Below are 19,492 nucleotides of genomic sequence, written 5' to 3' on the forward strand. Positions count from 1 at the left end.
TTAAATGAAAATTTAGATAAATATAAATGCTATATATTATCCTTTAAAACTCAACAGATTTAGAAGAGAATTACATTAGCATTTTTGTCTTTTACAGGACAGCTACCTCAGCAGAAGGTCACCTATAACTACAAAAGCCAGTTGGAGCTTAAAGAAGATAGTAGAGGAGGAAAAAGCAACTCAGTTAAAATTCTTAGGTCCAAGGCAAGGACACCCTACCCAGAGACCATGTCCATCCCATATGGCTATACAAAGGCCATATGGGATCTTTTGCTCAAGGGCACTCAGCTGAGGGGCTGAAATCAAGTCTGCTCTGTTCTCCAAGCTGTGCACCAGGTGGGTTCGCCTGGTTGGCAGCAAAGGCACCTTCTGTCTCATCCACAGGCATTGCCAACTAGCCAAGAACCGTGGGCCACTGCTTCTCAAAGAAGGTGCCTTTCTCTCATTTCTAGAAAAGTGCTCCTACCCAATCCGGAAGTGGTTTTAAGCTGCCTCTAGTCATTAAGTATCAACAATTTACTTCCAGCCCCATATGTCCTTAAAGGAGTGTGCCAACGCTGTGGAAAAACAATCAAGCCACATGACTTAACTTACTTTGCCCCCAGATGTATTTGCATTGTCTATCTCTGGTTTTACACCTTCCTCCAAAGCAAATTCCCTAAAATAAGAAAACAAATATCCATCAGCAAAAACAATGTCTGCTGTACGAGACAACAGCAAAAGAACACACAGTTGGGAAATACAGCCCATGAGTGTGGTCATCTGAATTGATTATGAACCATTCAAACTCGTCTTCTTATTGAGATAAAATTTCAGTATTCCTCTCATGCTGGCACCCATGGAAATTTTAGGGAAAAGTGAGTGGCCTACCTGAGTACCATCACAGGGATATCCATCCATTTTATGTACATTGGGGGCACACTAGGAAGAAAAAAACAAGCTATCATCCAAACGTAGACCAAACAGAAGGCTGATTCAATCCTGCTAATGTTCTTCTCATTTAGTAAAATCACAGTTGATAATACACCTAGTCTCTTAAACTACCTCTAAATAAAAAGCAGAAGACTAAAAAAAGGTATGAGGAAATAGAGTTCCTGAGCATCGCTTTAAAAATGACATCTACCGGAGACAAAAACTATTATACAGCCACAAAAGCAAAGAACTTACTAGAATGGCTCGGTGGATAACATATGTACTCACACATGCTTCATCCAGACACACTGCTCCTTAGAGAAGACAAAAGTGGGGAACAGGCCCCCAAAGTAGAGTTCCCTTCTTCCTGCCACTAGGAGCAACCCAGCCTTTCACTTAAAATGCAGGGAGTGGAGGCTACAGTAGAGGAAAGCAGGGCAGGAAGATGCAGACAAGATCAACTAAAATGAAGTACATCTCAAAATCTGCTATGGACTCAGTATTTTGCTAGAGAAATTTAAAAATAAAAATAAAAAATGTTTTTTAAGAGAAAAAATGGGGAGGATTTTGAAGGGAGGGAAAAAAAAAAGACTCAAGTCATCTCCGCTATTAACCTTGTAAATGAATGTTCTACTTTATCATTGTTTTTCCTTGAAGCAACTTAAGAATTGAAAGGTACTCTGACGAGGATACAACCCGTACACAGTTCATTACTGCAGGGAGAGAAAAGCATGCCGTTATACGGTCTCTTGGGGGAGATGGCCAGTGTAAGAGGCAGAAAAATGATGTGACAGAGCACCCACCCAATGCAGCCAGCTCTGCTTTCTAAACATTCATCTCTACCCTTTTCTCTAAAACCTGATGCTTAGAATGAAAGTAAAACGAATCTGCAGACACACTTCTTCCTGCTCCTTTACTTTTGTCTCATGAACTTCCGTATACCACGGATGTGTGGTTTCACAGTAGCACTTACAATGGACGCAGCATAGTAAATGAAGGTGACAGGGTACTAGAACAATCCCTATTTAACCTGTTTAACCTGACCCAACAGAGCGCCTCTGTTAGGCCTGGACTTAAGACTATTTAACAACTCCTGCTTATTTATAATCACACTGATAGAGTGTACTCATGCCTAGGAGCCTTCGTGGTAATTGCTGTGTCCTTGTTTCCATGAGGCATTAGCTCAGAAGACTGCTAATGACACAGTAAGAAAGGAGAATACTCTTACATAAAAATCTCTTTGCATCCTTTAAAAGCAATCATTTTCACCATTATAGGTATATCACTACTTAATCCTTCTCTGGCAGCAAACAAGAATGAGAGCAGTCCTTGCTCTGCTATGCATGAATTTCATTTTCTATAGCTTTGTTAAATAAAACACAAACAACTTCTCTCCTGGTCTTGTGTTATCTGGTCACTGGGGCAGTAGAGGATGTCCACAATCAGTGACCTGCCTTGTCCCTTCTTCCCGGGCTTATTTAGTCCATCATAACACAGCCAAGTGGACGCTATGTTGTCTCTTTGTTCCTTAGTGATGTCGTGTGGGATTTTGCCAAGATAATAATCAAAAAAGATGCTAGCCAACGGTGATGCCAACCTAAGGGCTCGACATGTATCTTAATGGATGCGTGCACAAGGCCTTGGTTCCATCTCCTGACACACAGAGATTGGTGTGATGTCACAAAGATAAGTGGCATCTTGCCCCGTTTGCATTTTTTCTTGTAACACACCCAAGACGTCCCCACTTTCCCCGTAATTATCCTGTGTAGAACAATTACTGCATGGATTACCTGGCTTGAATTTCCTGAACATATTTCACGGATATCACAATCATTGACTGCTTCTCGGCACACAGTCCCCAGAGGCTGAAACTGAAAAGAACATCACTCAATGTGCAAAACTGTGATTAAAGAAAAGATTTAAAAAAAAAAAAACCCTCTCATAGTCTCATTTAAAACAAAACAAAAAAAAGCAAAATGAAAACTGTTTGGAAAAGAACACCTTAAATTATTTTGAGATAGTCTTCACAAAACAGTTATTGAGCAAATTGCTATTTTAATAATTGCAAGACACAGTTTCTCATAGGTGAATTAACTTTCATAGTCCCCACACATGACTGTCACAAAACCCTGCTGAAATGGGGCAGAGCTTCAAGAAAGAGTCAGCCCACGCTCCAGCAATTCTTGCCAGGCAGCCTGGATTTGGGCTTTATCCATCTTTCTCATTGAACTTTTATCTTACAGCTTTTGCTTCCGCTTCGTGCCTTCTCTGCCAAGAATTTTAAAGTTACATTTGGGCCACATCACAGTTATTTCCCAGCAAAGCTGTTTTCCCTAAGCTTTCTTTCCCATCCCCCTGCCTCATCTCTATGTATATTTAAACCTTGGCCTTGTACTCTTCTCTAATTTCCCGTTATTAGTGCCTCTGGAGAAGTGTTGTATGGGCTCATTTTTGCTTCTTGGTTTCCAAATCCCTCAAGTACTTCTTACGCATGTGATGCTGTGGAATCAATCTCGAGCCTCATTGGATTTACAGACTGCAGTTTAACTCCTTGTAATATAAAGCAGAACAGGGATATGCAAAGTTATCCAAAGCTCCCTCGCTTCACTCTTTCCTCTCAGAACTGTTGATATTGGGGACTGGGTCCTTCTCTGTGTTTGTACTCCACTCAGAGACATGCCCAGGATCCCGCTCCCTCCCTCCCTGCTCAGAGCCTTGCAGGCACCTGAGCCAAGAAAGAGAGCATCTGTGTCACATGTGGTTTCACCTTCCCTTGAAGAGAGTGCTTTCAGAGACCCTGCAAAAAGCAGCCAGAGAGACAGCAACTGAGTGGAAGCAACAGCAACCACTGCTGGCAGGGCTGGGGGTCAGCAGCGCAGCTGGATGTCAGCAGCGCAGCTGTGCCTTCCTTCCTCTGAGCCAGCCTCTGCAGGTTCCTTAGCACCCTTAGATCAGAAGAGCTCAACTGCCAAAATCAGGATGACCATGCCTATTCCAAAAATGTGCCAGTGAGTATTGCCTAAGACTGTGCTATCAGGCAGGGGTGAGTGTGCCCCAAAGAAGACACCTACACAACATCTGGAGACATTTTGGGTTGTCATAACTGGGGCAACTCTTCTAGAATCTAATAGGTACAACCCAAGGATGCTGCTAACATCCTATAAAGCAGAAGGCACATCCTGACTACAGACAGTATGTCTTATTCTTATGCAGACAAGAATGTTGGTGCCAGCCAGGAAATCCAGAATTAAGATGATACAAGTCAAAAGTTCTTAGCCCAAAGAGGACAGTTACCATGACAATTTTATACGCCACCTTCCTTTAACCCATTAAAGTGATCCAATCAGCAAATACTCATTGGAAATACCATGAATGTTCATTTATCCATTTATAATGTATAGAAATTATTCTGCAAGCACCTGGCTCTGCTCCATAAAAGCATAAGCTAGAGATAAATGGGTCCCAGATATCAGAAATAACAGAATATTGTTATCAGGCAATGTATGAGGAAAAGAAAAAATGTTTTTCTTTGGGGAAGTGAAGCTCTAAGTGATGTCTAATCTTGATGCAAAGGTTTGAATGTTTGGAGGTAAGTCTGAAGATGCTGTGGGGAGGGTGTAACAGGATAGGAGATAAAGATTCATTTTCATCTCCATGTCAATATGGCCTCATCTTCTCTACAGCATTCCTCTTGCTCCCTGAGTGGCTAAAGCTGAATGATGCACCAAGATACACAGCAAGAAAGGAAGAGTATAATGAACATCTTCTAACCTAAGATCAGTTAATACCTTGTTATCTTTAAGGAGCCTGTGTTGTGGAATATCATGCTAAGATGTGTTACATTTGTTTATGCTGTGGAACGTTTGTTTAATGCAAAGATATGTTACATTCTTTTATGTTGCATTTGTTTAACTCTGTAAAGCTGTGTTACTATGCCTGTCTAAAACACCTGATGGTCTAATAAAGAGTTGGACAGCCAATAGCACAAGAAAGGATAGGTGGGGCTGGCAGGCAGAGAGAATAAATAGAAAGAGAACTCTGGAAGAAAAAGATCAAAGAAGGAGTGAAAGAAGAAGTAGCCAGAGAAGGAGGAGGACATCAGGGGCCAGCCACCCAGCTATATAGCCAGCTATGGAGTAAGAGTGAAAGTAAGATATATGGAAGTAAGAGAAAGATAAAAGTCCAGAGGCAAACGGTAGACAGGATAATTTAAAGTTAAGAAAGGCTGTCAAGAAACAAGCCAAGCTAAGGCTGGGCATTTATAAATAATAATAAGTCTCCATGTGTGATTTATTTGGGAGCTGGGTGGCAGGGCCCCAAAAGACCAAAGAACAAAAAGCCAAAAAGAATAATACGAGTGAAAAACAAACAACATTTTGGCATTCCAATGTGGGGCCATAGAACGCTGAACAACAAGCCTGCACCTAGGGAGTCAGGATGGGGAGGAAGAACTCTGAGAACAGCAGGGTTCAGGCTCCAGCTCTCTGACTGGCTGGTTTAAGACACTGGGTAAATTACTATTACATGAGAATGCTAACAAAAGCCACACTTCAGGAGGCTTCAGGGGGATCATGTGGCCACTAGGAATTTAGTCTGTTGCTCAGTGTCAGATTGTGTTATTAGGTTATGCATACTAAACAGCTTATGCATTAGACTAAACAGCTTATGCATATGTCTCCCTTTCAACCTTTGGCCACTAATTGGCCAATTATTTACCTTGCATTTTTTGCAACAAAGGCCATCACTGCATTGAGAGTCCTGAGTCAAGGTGCATTTCTTACAACACTCTGCTCCTTCAAGGGCACATTCCTAAGGAATAAAAAGAGTTGCAAAACACTAGAAAATGTCATTTTCCAAAAATACCAAGATATTTTTTAAAGTAAATGTTCAAACTCACAATGACAATCATTCACCCACAAATCCTACAAAATTTCTAGATATAATGCTCAGTATTATCACAAGTGCATACAGCTAGAATGACCCCAGCTGCCTAAAACCAGTCTTCAAAATGACAGGGGACTTACCGCAGTGGTGCCACAATCACACTCCTCTCCAGTTTCAATGAAGCCATTTCCACACTCAGGAGGATCGAGAAGCTGTGGGAAGAACACCAAGAACGGGCTGAAATACAGAAACATCAAAGACCCGGAGGGCTGATGCCACAGCAACATACCCTGTGTATATGCGGTCTGCTCTAACTATATTTTTTATTCACCTTAAAGTAAAAAGAACAACTTTAAAACTTGGAACTTCAGATAAATTTTGGTTTCTAATATTCAGACATAGCACTATATATTTATATTATATAATATGCATACCAAGTGGCGTCTGGTAAATGTCACCAAATAGATGATCTAACCACTGAGGAAAACCAAGAGAGTTTGACATCTGAAAATCCATTTTGGTGAGAAAGCAGGAAATGTGGAGTCAGGAAGCCTAGATTAAAATCTTAGTACAGAGTAGGGTAGTACTTAACACCACAACACATTTGATATGTGGGAGGTGCTGAATTCAATAGCCAGTAATAAAATACAACACAACACAATTCAACACAGCACAATGGAAGAAGACACAAAAAGTAAAACCTTCCCACAAGCAGCACAGTGGAGACTTTACTGTTCTTAAACACGAACAGTAATATAAGCTGTCCGTCTAACTTACTAGCTGTCTAAAATCATCATGAGGATCAAGTCTAATCACTTGTGAAAAATCCCATTATTATATTTTTCAATTTACTAATACTCTGTTAAGAATAATTTTTGTAGATCTAGAGCGAGGACTCAGTGGCTAAAAGCACTTGTTGCTCTTGTAGAGGAGCCAGGTCCATTTCCTAGCACTCAAATGACAGCTCACAATTATCTGTAACTGTAGTTATAGCAATTTCAAATCTTTCTGGACTCTTCGGACACCAGGCATGCATGTGGTTCATAAACATATAAGCAAGCAAACACTCTTAAAAATAAAATTAAAAAATAAATCTTTAAAAGGAACACTTTTGTATCTATACTAAGGAGGGGTATTTTCATTTCCTCTTTTAAGATTTAATTCTCTCTCTCTCTCTCTCTCTCTCTCTCTCTCTCTCTCTCTCACTCTCGTGTGTGTGTGTGTGTGTGTGTGTGTGTGTGTGTGTGTGTGTGTGTGTGTGTGATGCACATGACTGCAGGTGCCTTCAGAGGCCAGACACACAGGATCCCCTGGAGGTGTGGAAGGTGTGAGCCACACAATGAGAGCAACAGGTGACTCGCATGTGTTCTTAACAGCTGAGCCATCTCCCCAGGCCTTCCTTTGTTTCCTGTTTTTTAAATTAGCCTTGTTTAGCATACGGTGACATGGGTCTCATACTGACATTTCAGACTGCAGCTCCCTTTCTTCTTTGTCTTTTTTAAGACAAGGTCTTATGTGTAGCTCTAGCTGGCCTTGGCCTCACTGTGTTCCTCCTAGCTTAGCTTCCAGAGTGCTGAAACTGCAGGCATGGCCTCCCAGGCTCTGACTCTGCTTCTTGAACAAAGTTACTTGAGATGAGAAGGTGATCACAAAATTACGATGCCCACTGACCTGTTCCATATAAACCATGACTATAGCCATGAGCACGGATTCACAAAGAACGGCAGTAAGAGCTCCCATAATTAAAGCATTTTGACCTAATCGAGAGGAGGTTTTTAAGCCTATTTAAACTTCCATCATTTTTTGTCTTCTGAATATAACTTATCCTATGGTGATGTGTAGCATTAGTGCACAGTAATTACTATCAGCAAGCTGTGTGGTATTCATTTAGAAGCTAACCAAAGTTTTCCCATTACAGAATGAAAATATAAGCCCATACTTTTGTAACTAGGAAGGGTGAAAGGAGACCAAACAGAACCCCTACTCATTTCTGCCTGCTAGCTATACAATCAGAAATAGTCCAGCATCTCCCAGATTAAAGCTGACCCCGAAATGAAGACATGTAACCTACCTAAAAAGAAGCTCGTCAGATCAAACTGTAGACTCAGTGCACGAAAATTGGTGTTTATGAAAGTGTGCAATGATTCATAAATAAGTCTTGCCCACACTTATTACCTTAGAAGGTTTGTTGAACAGGCAGGCACCACCACCACTATTCAAGAAGTCATGATACTCCTCAATATTGCATTGAGTGAACTTTTTAGGGAGATAATAGCTGTAGGAGAACAGAAAGTGAATGCCTCAGTACAGTGTTAGTGTTCCTTGTTTATTTGCTAGTCTTAAATTAGAACAGTATTAAAATTATACATTTAGTCAACCATTATATTTCTAAACTTTTCATTCAGGGATATGTAGTGGCTATTGGTTGCTCATTTATTTGCATATGAACTAAAAGATAGATATATATGCAGCACTTATAATTTACATCAAAGACAATAAACCTTTATTCCATAATGAGTGAATAATATACAACTAGCTACACCGCAATGATCAGAGAATCTATAACATAACTGCCTATAATTTATACTATGTGCCAGGCCATGAAAGCTGAAGAAAATCTAAGGGATTTAAAGAAAGTCTGAAGGTATGTAAAGAAAGGAAGCCTAATAGGATGCAGCATTCTGGAGCTGCTGGGGGATGTCTTTCTGTGCAGTGTGAATATGTGTTGCTATAATTGATTAATAAAGAAGCTGCTCTGGCCTGTGGTGAGTCAGGTTAGAGGCAGGTGGGAAATCTAAGGGGAGAGACAGGAAGGAGAAAGGCGGACGGAGTCTAGAGATACACTGCAAGCCGCCACCAGGAGAAGCAAGATGCCAGCAGACTGGTAAGCCACGGAACACATGGCAAAACACAGATTAATAGAAATGGGTTAATTTAAAATATGAGTTAGCTAGAAAGAGGCCTGCCATAGACCATACAGTTTGTAAATAATATTAAGCCTCTGAGGAATTATTTTATAAGCGGCTGTGGGACCGCGGGGCCGGGTGGACCCAGAAAAAGCCTTCCAGCTACATGAAGCTTCAGCTATAAATAACATTTCTGATTTATGGGTCAGTCCTGAATGTGGGGATCTGCACAATTTTCCTGGCTCTTTTCTGGCTAGTTGGAGGGTTCCTGTTATAGGTAATACACCCAACGGGTTTGAGGGTGACCAAACACCAAACTAGCAACTAGTTTTTGATTCAGGGTACCAATGGGATCTTTTCTTACTAATCTTATGACTTTTTCTAAAGTTTGAAATTGTTTTAAATTATGTAACAGAAAGAAGTGATAAATGGTCCAGAGGAAAAAAGAAATGTGGTGAGATAAAAATTTAGCACTATATAGTAAGAACCCTCAAAATAAACATACCTTTGGATCAGTAATTCTTGGGTTTAGATTTTTTTCCTTACAAAAACAGCTAGCTATGTGCCCAGAGGTTTATGTACAAACATTTACAGCAGCATAGTGTATAACAGAAAAGAACACGGAAGTAACTCAGATGTTGACTCATAAGAGAACAGCTAACCAAACTGACAGGTGGTTACAACGGAATAGCACAGAGTTAATAATAGTCACAGTTGAAGAACAGAAATGATGGCTACTCAGTGTTAACTGAAAAATGAATATTTATATATCTAGTAGGAGCCAAAGTTTATAAAACAATAAAAATGGAAATTAAAAATAATAATTAAAATGTAGTTAAATTTTAAAATTAACTATGACTACCACTGGAGAAAGAAAATGTCAACTTCATTTATAAATTTTCAAAAACTGTCTTATCTTGAAATTTTATTTAAAAGGGAAAAACAAGATAATAATGAATAGCATTTACTTATTTTGTTTTCTTGAGAAGGATCTTATGATACACTCCACACTGGCTTGAACTGACAATTTTATCTCCATCTCGCCAGTGACAGGATGAGAGGTGCCCCACTGTGCCTGGACAGTGAACGCATGTTAAAGTTTCTCTCCCCAGCTTTCAAGGACTTATTTCTAACCATAGCACTGATTCTTTGTAGCATAGCAGTTAATATTTCAAAAATTAATTAATATAATTCATTATTATATGCTGAAACTAATTTTATTTTTTTACTAAAATACTCCCCAAATAAAGCTGTAATGTGTATAAGTCATCTAAACCTTTTTAATCCCTTCACTCCCTTTTCCTATAAAGACAAACTATCTTTAAGGTGAAGAGTTTCTTCATCTGTTACTCCCCAACAGGTGTTCTTGCCACCTTCCCTTCTAGTCCTTCCTACAGGTCTCTGCCAGGTAGCCCATTATAAGTAGGTCTCTCTCCAGGTTCCCTATTTCTTCTACTGTTCAAGCTGAATCAGCTCCCAACTCAGCCTTAGACACCAAAGTCCTGTTAGAAGTTGGCCATAGCAGCGCATGCTTCAAATCCCAGCCCTCAAGGAGTAGAGGCAGAGGATGATGAATTCAAAGCCAGCCTGGGATACATGAGACCCTCTCTCAGGGTGGAAAACAATCTGTTGTGACGTTAGTCCTGCAAATGTACTCACTAGGGTCACAGCCTAGCCTGGAATCCTGAACACTGTAAAACAGGAAACCTGAAACATTTCTCAGCCCTCAGTGGTGATGGGAAACCAATCTTCCACATTTCAACAGTAGATCTGTTCTATATATTAACAGTTGAAGTGTGTAGGTCACAGAAGTTTGCCCTCCATTTTGCAGGGTAATGTATGAATTGCATTCAACATATCCTTAAGTTACCTGATGGTATCGATTTCAACCGTGTCTCCAACATTAGCAATGCCAATGAACTTCAGGAAGCAATGAGGGCATGTACCTATGGAGTACACAGGTGATGCTGAGGAGGGCTCAGACTAAAGAGAACCAGGGCAGATAACGCTTACACAAAGGGGTGTTCTCTTGAGCTTATAAATTTAATGGATGGAGAATTTCAAGGGCATATATATGTGTGTGTATATATATGTGTGTGTGTGTGTGTGTGTGTGTGTGTGTGTGTGTATCTTAAAGTGACTATTTGATTTCTCTATAATTATCCTTCACAATATAGGAATTGTCTATACAAATTTAATGTCACTAACCAAAAATAATCAGATATATTAAATACAAATATTGAGACAGGGTCACACTACTTAGTTCTGGGTGGCCTGAAACTCACCATGTAGACCAGGATGGCTTCCAATTCACAAAAGTCTACCTTCCTCTGCCTCCCAAGTGCTGAGATTGAAGGTATGTGCTACCACACCTGGCCTATCTTAAATAAAACTCCTAATGAAAAAGATCCATAACATGAAATACAATAATAACTAGAAAATTACAATTACAAAATTCATTCTTAATGAACAAAATATACAATGAACAAATTTTAAATACTTTATAAACATGTTTGTATGCATACTTCCTCCCATCACTTATTGTCCTTATTATCCTTAGAATTCAAAATTCAAACAGAATCAATAAATATTTACTTAATATCAAGTCTATTTAAGGAGGTATGAAATAAAAATTAGTAGAAATATAATTCTTCAAGCATGCATGACTAAACGTTGAGAGGAATAATGCATATATACAGACTTAAATTATAATGCAGAGAGCACTGGGGTGAGGGCTGAGGTGGTAAAAGTGCCTGCTGTAGATGCAGGAAGACCTAAGTGTGGATCACTAGCACTCATGCAAAAGCTGAGCCCAGCAGCATCCATCTGTACCTCCAGCACCAGGGGCTATACGGTAGATCCCTGGAGGAGAGTAACTGGCCAGCCTATTGATGAGCTACAGGTTCAACAAGAAAGCCTGTCTCAAAAAAGAGGGCAAAGTGCAATAGAGGGAGACAGACACCCCCTGGGGACCTCTGGTCTCCACATTCTCATGTACACTTGGGCATGAACACCAGCATACACCTACACATATGTACACCACACACAAAAATTATCACGCATGGGTTAAAATCATGATAAACCTCAAAGATGGCTAGAAATGTGACTGGATAGAGAAAACAGGGGAAAGCATTCCAAAGAAAAACAAGTTATTCAGGAAACAAAAAGAAGATGGAAGTTCAAATATAATCATAATAAGTAAATTTGGGGAAGCTAAAAATCCATGTAGGATTATGCTTAGCAAATCAAAAATGCTAGAACCCACAACCAATTATAATAAGAAAACAACAAATACTGGGAAATGATATGGTAAATGAGAATAAATATATGGATATATAAACCATCTAAACAATGAAGTAAGAAATTTGAACCTTATTCTTTTTCACTTGTTTTTTGAGACAGCCCCATGTATAGTTAGCTGGCATCCAACTCACAATACAGCAGGAGATGACCTTTAACTCCTGATCCTCCTGCCTCCACCTTCCAAGTTTTGGGGTTACAGGTGTGTGCTACCACACCTGGCAAACTTTTATTCTTCAGACAGTTGTGATTCGCAAAAGTTCTGGGTGGCACATTGGTATTTAGTAAACAAATGTTACAAATTGATGGCATGGATTAATCTTACAAGTATAATGTTATCCAAGAGAGCAAAAGACATGAAAACATGTTATGAGACATCTCATGAATCATAAGCATGTGAAGCAATGCTACCTTACATATATACATACGTAAATTCTGAAAGTATTACAAAGGACCTGTGAATAACAACCAAAATCAAAGGTGGCTGCCTTGTTGAGGATGGGGGTGATAAGGGAAACACAGTCAGTGTCTCCCTTTTGAAAGCTGAGACACGAGTGTGTACCGTTTTCTTCTCTATAGCCTTTGAGGCTGCTGGAAGCAGGAGGTAAAACAGAAAGCCGGAAAGAAGCCTGAGTGTGTGGAATGGCAGTGAATAATAATAGCAAGAAAAACAAACTCTAAAGGAGGGCAGAGTGATAAGTCTGGATTGAAAGGAATAGTTCTAGCAATTTATTAATAAAAAAAGACAAGAATTGAAGTCTGACTGTGTGAAGACCGGATAGTATAAAAATGAAAATCTTGTGTTCTTCCCAACTCTGTGTTCAGTGACACTGAACTATGAAGCCACCAGACCATCATCAACATGGAGTCGAGAGAGCTACAAATACAGGCTGCGATTTTTTTGTTGTTTCATTTTGAGGGTCAATTTAGCAGTTGTACTGAAGGAGATAAATAAAAGGGATTTAGTAAACAAACCTAACAAAAGAAGAAAACTGTCAACCTCATTACCTCATTCTAGCGTAGACCTAAAACTGAAAACGTTCCTCGGGTCTGCTCATTAACTTCAAGGAGTTTTGTCTTAAATAAGAGGTTATTTTGTAAAAATATTTTGAATGCAAGGCCATCGGGAATATTTATTTTTGACGTTTCTCCTAGGTGCCTGCAGTGCAGTCCATGCACTAAGTGACAGCGTGTCCCACTCCCAGGAAGGTGACGTAGAAGTGACTCACCCGGTGTCTCCCATGACACAGCCAGACCACGTGTCCTCACATTTACACTCTCCTAAGAGAAAATGAATGCACAGCCTGTTACAAACTGCATTCAGTGCACTGAAGTAGCTTTTATTTTATCTTAGGTCTGCGTTCAAAATGGTTTTTAAAGGCTTATTTCAAGTTCTGCTTACACTAAAAGCTTTTGGCTGCAATGTATACAAAACAAAATGAGTTTGACCCCATGGGGTCATATACATTGCCCCAATGCTTCACAAATGGCCATATTTTCAAACCACTCACTTTAAATAGCTACATGAAAGACAATCAAATACCAAAACCCCAGCAAAACCGTAATGGCGCCTCACTAGGATTCCTGGCTTCAGTAGCTTTGAGGGGAAATATTGCAGGGTTTTTCCACTTGTAAAATCCTCAGTGCTGAGGCCTCTGGTAGAAAGTGGTAGAGAATTCTGATTGATTAAGCACAAGTCCCCAGAATCAGAGACTCCCTGGTTTGAAAATCCTAATTTGTCACATAATACATGTTTAATCCTGCAGACAATATCCTTTCATGACCTAGCCACTTCATCTGTAAAGTAGTATTGAGAATAAGCATCCTGTAGGATCATTTTGAAACTCAGATGAGAAGGTGGATACATGTAGTACGGCATTTGATCATCCAGGAAAAAAAAATAGGGCTCCATAAATGGTATTCTTATTACAGGTATTTGTTGCTAAAATAGTGAAATAAATAAACAATTAAAATGAAATTGTTACCACAAATACACAGTATAAGAACATTCACAGAGAAGTACCTTTACCTGCTTTGGAAAAAAATTCTTCATAGATGCTAAGGCTAGCAAACTTTAGTTGATCTACATTTTCCTAGGCCCTTCATCAGGTCTGGTCTCAACAAGGAAGTTCTGTGTCTCAGGGCATATTAAGCAAACTATAATACAATAGTCTGAGCCCCAAACAACCTAGAATTCTCCACAAGAAACTTTCACATTTCCAAAATGAGCCATCTTTGTCCCTTTTTGGCTTAAATCCAGCTCTGACCTTATCATCACACAGTTTCACTGTTCTTTAAACATGGAGAATTTTTCACATATGATGTTCATATTCTCTTTATTGCTTTTGAAAGCAACATTTTATCACTAGTTTGCATATTTTGCTCTACTCCCCACAATCCTGATCAAGCAACTGAATTAAAAAGAATCTCATTCTACAAAATATTTAACAGGCTGTCTATAATAATAATTAATAAATTCAACTAAGTCACACAGGACCAAAACTTACCACTTGCTAATTTTCTCTTGTCTGAGATTATACCAATATTGTGGGCTAACGACTGAGCAAGTGTAACTGCCATCAAATCGGTTTTTCCAAACTGAAAAACAAAACCAAAATAAATGTAAGTGAACACTGTTTTCAATTGAAGATAGGTCAGAGAAAATGGGAGGGAACAACTGAAAACAAATCATTTCTAAGCATTTTCTTTCCTTTTTTGTGTGTGATGTGTTGGAGACAAGGCCTCTCTATGTTGCCTAGGCTTACCTCTAACTCATGGTGATCTACCTGCCTCAGTCTCCTTGTTGCTGGGATTATAGGCATGCATTACCATGCCCTAAATATTTTCCTTAGTCGAGTCTAAGCATCCTGTAGCTAGTACTGAACACACAATTGGGATGAAGTAGTAGGAAACAAATCCATACATGATTAAGTCTTAGAAGAAATACCGCAAGACAGAGAACCATTCATTTTGTAGTTTGGAAATTTAAGTAAACGCAATTATGAATCCAAATTTCACCTGATAACATCCCTGAAAAACCTAATAACTGTACATTACTAAGCTAGTCTTTGAATGGCACATAATAAAACTGTGTCAAATTATCTGGCACTACTTTTCTTCTCGAGTGGAATAGAAAGCAGCTTTAGCAAATGTAATGATGGTCTATAGCCAACGGAATCTGTGGCCTCCAAAGATTGAAGCATTTTCCTTTACTTTGTTTCCATTAAGTTCAGTGTGTTATGAGTAAACCTTCTCCAGGAAACCCTTCTATACACTTTCATTCTCCCCAAATTTGTCAAATTCTGATCAAAGAAGAACACATCCAACAGGTTTGCTAGGTGGCAATCCAGTGCTTCAGGGACTACTCAAATCTGGAAAAATCCTCATTCAATAATATAAACACTTGGGCTCTATTCTTATTTTCAATGAAGTTTAGTGTACAGATTCTCTCTATAGGAACTGCTTAATCTGGAAATTAGTCTATGTAGAACATGAGCACAATCATCAGGCAGTATATTTTATTCTTTCCTATTCTGTTGTCTGGGCACACACAGGAACTATATTGATGACTAGTAAAGGAGTCTAGCAGCTGAAGACTGTGGACCACTGAGAAATTACTTCTGAAGTATTAAGAAAACATTTTCAGCCATCATACCACTTTGTATTGCACAGATGTTCACACCTACTTCATTCACGCCTCCTCCTCTCAGCAGCGAGCAAATCCCACCAATATAAGCTGCGCCGCTCCGGCTACTCTCAAATTGACTTCCCCTTTTAGAAAAGGAAATGAAAAATGCTTACTGTTCACAGTTCACACACCCAAGATCTTCTCAGAGTTAATTTACCACATTTATTTTCTCAATACATACATTACATTCCCAAGGTAAGGAAGGGATATGAAAGTAATTTACACACATGATCAAAGGAAAAGGTTTCTGAGGGCTGCTTCCCCACATGATCAATATATATCTTATATGGAAATACATCTATGAAAAATCAATTGCAGATATGATACTCTCTGAGAATACAAAAAAATCACTGTTTTAGAGATTTAGCCCAAAATAAATGACCAAAATATAATTAGATAACGTATCAGACATTCCTACAATGAAGAGCCATCAATAAGATAGTTGATGCTCTTCAAAAGTATCACGTTCAACATGGGCAAAGGCTGAGGAAATCTTTCAGCTTAAAGAAGGCTGAAGAGATAAACACGAAACATACTGTGCATCATTGCACTGGATGCTGAAAGAGAAATGTAGCTGTAGAGAGCATTAAGACACCTGTTGAAGACTGAACACTGAACTGAACATGGACTATGAACTTTGTAAAGATGTCGCACGGTGTTAAGTATTCTGTTTTTAATGGTTTACTGTGTTATTTAAAAGAATGTCTTTATTCCTAAGAGACTGCAGCACGGAATGACTCAAGTATTTAGTAAGAAATGCAAACTGTCTCCAATTCTCATTTGAACAGGAAATGAGAAAAAATTCAAGTCTTGAATTTGTGAAACGTGTACAGGCAATTTTCTTATTGCATTCTGGCATCTTTTCTCTAAATCTGAAATTAGATAAAAATTAAAAATAACACCCAAAATACATCTTTCACATCTAATCATAACTGTCCTCAATAGCTCTGATTTTAGATAAGGTCCTGAAATTCTACAGACTATATTTTGCTGTTATATCAAATATGTGTATTACTTTAGGAAAGAACACAAGAAGAGTAAATAAGAAACTCCAGAAACTTCCTTAGCTCTTACCTCAGAACCCAAACCATAGTGTGGCATTTAAAACATGCCGATTTTAAAGAATATAATAAATTGTGGGAATTCTCTGTATGAATGTGACAGTATATTTCCTCAGTAAATGATCTGACTACACATTGGGAAAATAATGAAATAGACAAGAAATAATAACTTAAGTCACTTAAACCTCATAAAAATTCCAAATAACCTATACTTCAAAACTCATTCCAAATGCACAGCCATATCACATAATAATTGTGTTATTGCAGTCAGAAGTAAGAGAGAGCATTCAACGTGGAACCAGAAAAAGTAAAAGAATTTAAAAGTTACATACGAGAAAAGATGAACTGCGTCACTCTTCTCTTTGATAAAATCCCTCCTGTATTTCATAAACTCACGCAGGGTGATCAGTGGGTTCTCAGATATGGCAAACTTGTTGTCAGCAGCCCAGGTTTCCATGGCAACCAGTACTATCCTAGTCTTAAGTTGGTCTTTATAGATCTAGGGCATTAACGAAATGAACACATTGGCTAGACACGTGGTAAGGTCAGTTTATGAAGCACTCCAAAGTTCTGTTCCTGGAAATGTCTGTCTTAATTAAAGGAGATCATGATTTTCCTAATTTGAATGCACTTCCCTTAAAGGAGAGAGTATCAAACTATTTACCTAGGAAAACCCAATGAACAAAGCAAATTTTAGACACAGACAGGGTTTTCTTTCGACAAACATGCTCAATGTATGGCTTTCCCCAAGTCCACATTTGGCATCCTAGATAAATAATTTATGAAAATCTGAGTTTCTCTGACAAAAAGGCAGAACAGTAAAGGTTCTCTAAGGAAGTGACCGCTACACAGCCTGTGGGTGTGGAGGAGAGGGCAGAGAGAATTATTTGGGAGCTTGGCCATGGTACTGGGTGTTTCTGAAGAGGCTCAGTTCCCACACCATCGATGCACTGCTGTCCAGATGTGCACCATGACTATCTCTGCTAAAGCCTGTGTGTGGGTCAAGCTCTGTCTTTTACGGTATGAAACACACAAGAAAAAATGCAGGCACATCTTTGGCCAGCCCACCTTCCCAGACAGATTAGTCCATAGAGTCGCTGGCAAGGTCCCCAGGTCTCTGAGGTCATCCTGGCTGAGTGTAACTTGGAGGAATGTGAATATAGACGCCTTATTAGCCACCTACCAGCAATAAGGGGCAACGCTGAGTGGGGTTGGTGCTTACCATATCCGCCATGTTCACCACAGACTTCGCATAGGTATTTGTATGTACAACGGAGAGCCGATGCTTTTTAAACTGAAAGCGACAGACAACAGGGAAGGGTGTTCAAAGTCACCAGGAAATAAGCATCTTAGGATAGGAAACAAAATACCAGAAAAATTCCTAAAGCTTTCAGTCAAAAAAACTCAGGGTAGAGCATTGTCTACCCTGAAGTCTGGAAGCTGGAGACTGAAGGCAAAGATGACTTTATCTCATGTGTGAGACAAAGTTCAGTAAGTTCCTCATCATGGGACCAGAAAATAGCATATAATATACAAGCTTGGTGCCCACGAAGTTCTGGGTTCAGCCCTCCCCATATTTAAAAAAGCACCCACTCCATCCGCTGCACAGGTTTATTCTGGGGGATGTTCATTTGAAAGCTGTTACGAACTGTAAGACGTGCAGTGAGACAGGACCAGAGATAGTCAGTGCAGATGTGGCTACATGCGTGAGATTCTACAAGTTCTACATGGCTCTGGAGTAGGAAGAAACCCTAAGCTTCAAATCACAAGGAGATGGCTCAGAGTCAGTGTGGGTCACGTGTTTGGTCTGCTTGGCCTCAGTGGTACTCTAAAAGGGTTTATCACATAAGCCAATTTCAATCTTTTTCAAGTAGCACCCTCACATGACAAGCACTGAGGGGAAGCTGCAGACAAGGAGCCCATGCTCCTGGAAACAAATGTTCATCCATGCTCTTGGGAACACCCCTAGGGAAATGCATTGGTTTAAAAAAAGACATGAAAACAGTAGAAATGGGCTCCATGAGAAAGGAAGGGACTGGGAGAGGAGTAACAGGAGAAGATAATGGGGGCAGTGAAGAGGTGAATATGGTCAAAATGCATTACAGAAACAGGAAAATATCAACACACAACAAGCTCATTATTATGTACAGCTAGTATATAAAGATAAAAAAGGAGTATTTTTGGACCCTTATAAACAATTGCTAGTTAGTTCCACCTCGGCATGTTTTCTATTTACAAGTTGTTCCTGGTCAAAAGTATGCTTGGTTGGGCTTCCCCTCTTCTCCAAAGCTCCTCTCCTCTGTGTGGCTGCTTGCTGAGGGTGGCAGAGCTCTGTATAGGTGGCACAGTGGGCAGTCGCCAATACTCAGAGATTGTCTGCCTTGGGTGCTTTTATATTAAACCCTAGCAAAGGTGTCTGAGAGCTTCCAAAAGTGGGGTGTGTGTGTGTGTGTGTGTGTATGTACGCACTCGTTTACACAAATGGATTTTCCAAGTCACAACTTCATGAGGTTTTTGTTTCTTCTAACATACTTTTTACACAATAGCCAGGAGCAAGAAGGACAGAAAGAGAGGGGAGGCAAATTTACCATGAGATGATCATTCACAATCATCAGCTCGATGTATTTGGTCTCCTCCTCTACATTACGGGGAAATCGAAGAAGCTGTAACACAGTGAAAAAAAAAAGAAAAGAAACAAGAATAAACATCTAAAGTTAGCTGCAAAAACTAAAAGCATGGGA

General features: G+C 39.5%; 1 protein-coding gene across 15 annotated transcripts in view; it reads right to left on the reverse strand.

Moving 5' to 3' along the window:
- Adam22 (ADAM metallopeptidase domain 22) overlaps positions 1-19,492 on the reverse strand; it is a 217,931-nt gene that overhangs the window by 39,728 nt on the left and 158,711 nt on the right. For all 15 annotated transcript variants that reach the window (XR_013049715.1, XM_076566282.1, XM_076566281.1 and 12 more), the window contains exons 9-20: positions 19,340-19,414; positions 17,974-18,045; positions 17,084-17,250; positions 15,689-15,773; positions 14,510-14,600; positions 13,232-13,283; positions 7,972-8,071; positions 5,937-6,008; positions 5,629-5,721; positions 2,703-2,783; positions 871-921; positions 595-658 (exon numbers count right to left, since the gene is read on the reverse strand). Coding sequence is in view for 14 of the 15 variants with exons in the window: in XM_076566282.1 (XP_076422397.1) it covers positions 595-658; positions 871-921; positions 2,703-2,783; positions 5,629-5,721; positions 5,937-6,008; positions 7,972-8,071; positions 13,232-13,283; positions 14,510-14,600; positions 15,689-15,773; positions 17,084-17,250; positions 17,974-18,045; positions 19,340-19,414 (1,003 nt within the window). In the remaining variant the exon portion in view is untranslated. The remainder of the gene's footprint in view (positions 1-594; positions 659-870; positions 922-2,702; positions 2,784-5,628; positions 5,722-5,936; positions 6,009-7,971; positions 8,072-13,231; positions 13,284-14,509; positions 14,601-15,688; positions 15,774-17,083; positions 17,251-17,973; positions 18,046-19,339; positions 19,415-19,492) is intronic.

Source organism: Peromyscus maniculatus, chromosome 3 (assembly GCF_049852395.1).
Source record: "Peromyscus maniculatus bairdii isolate BWxNUB_F1_BW_parent chromosome 3, HU_Pman_BW_mat_3.1, whole genome shotgun sequence".
NCBI classification, from domain to species: Eukaryota; Metazoa; Chordata; class Mammalia; order Rodentia; family Cricetidae; genus Peromyscus; species Peromyscus maniculatus.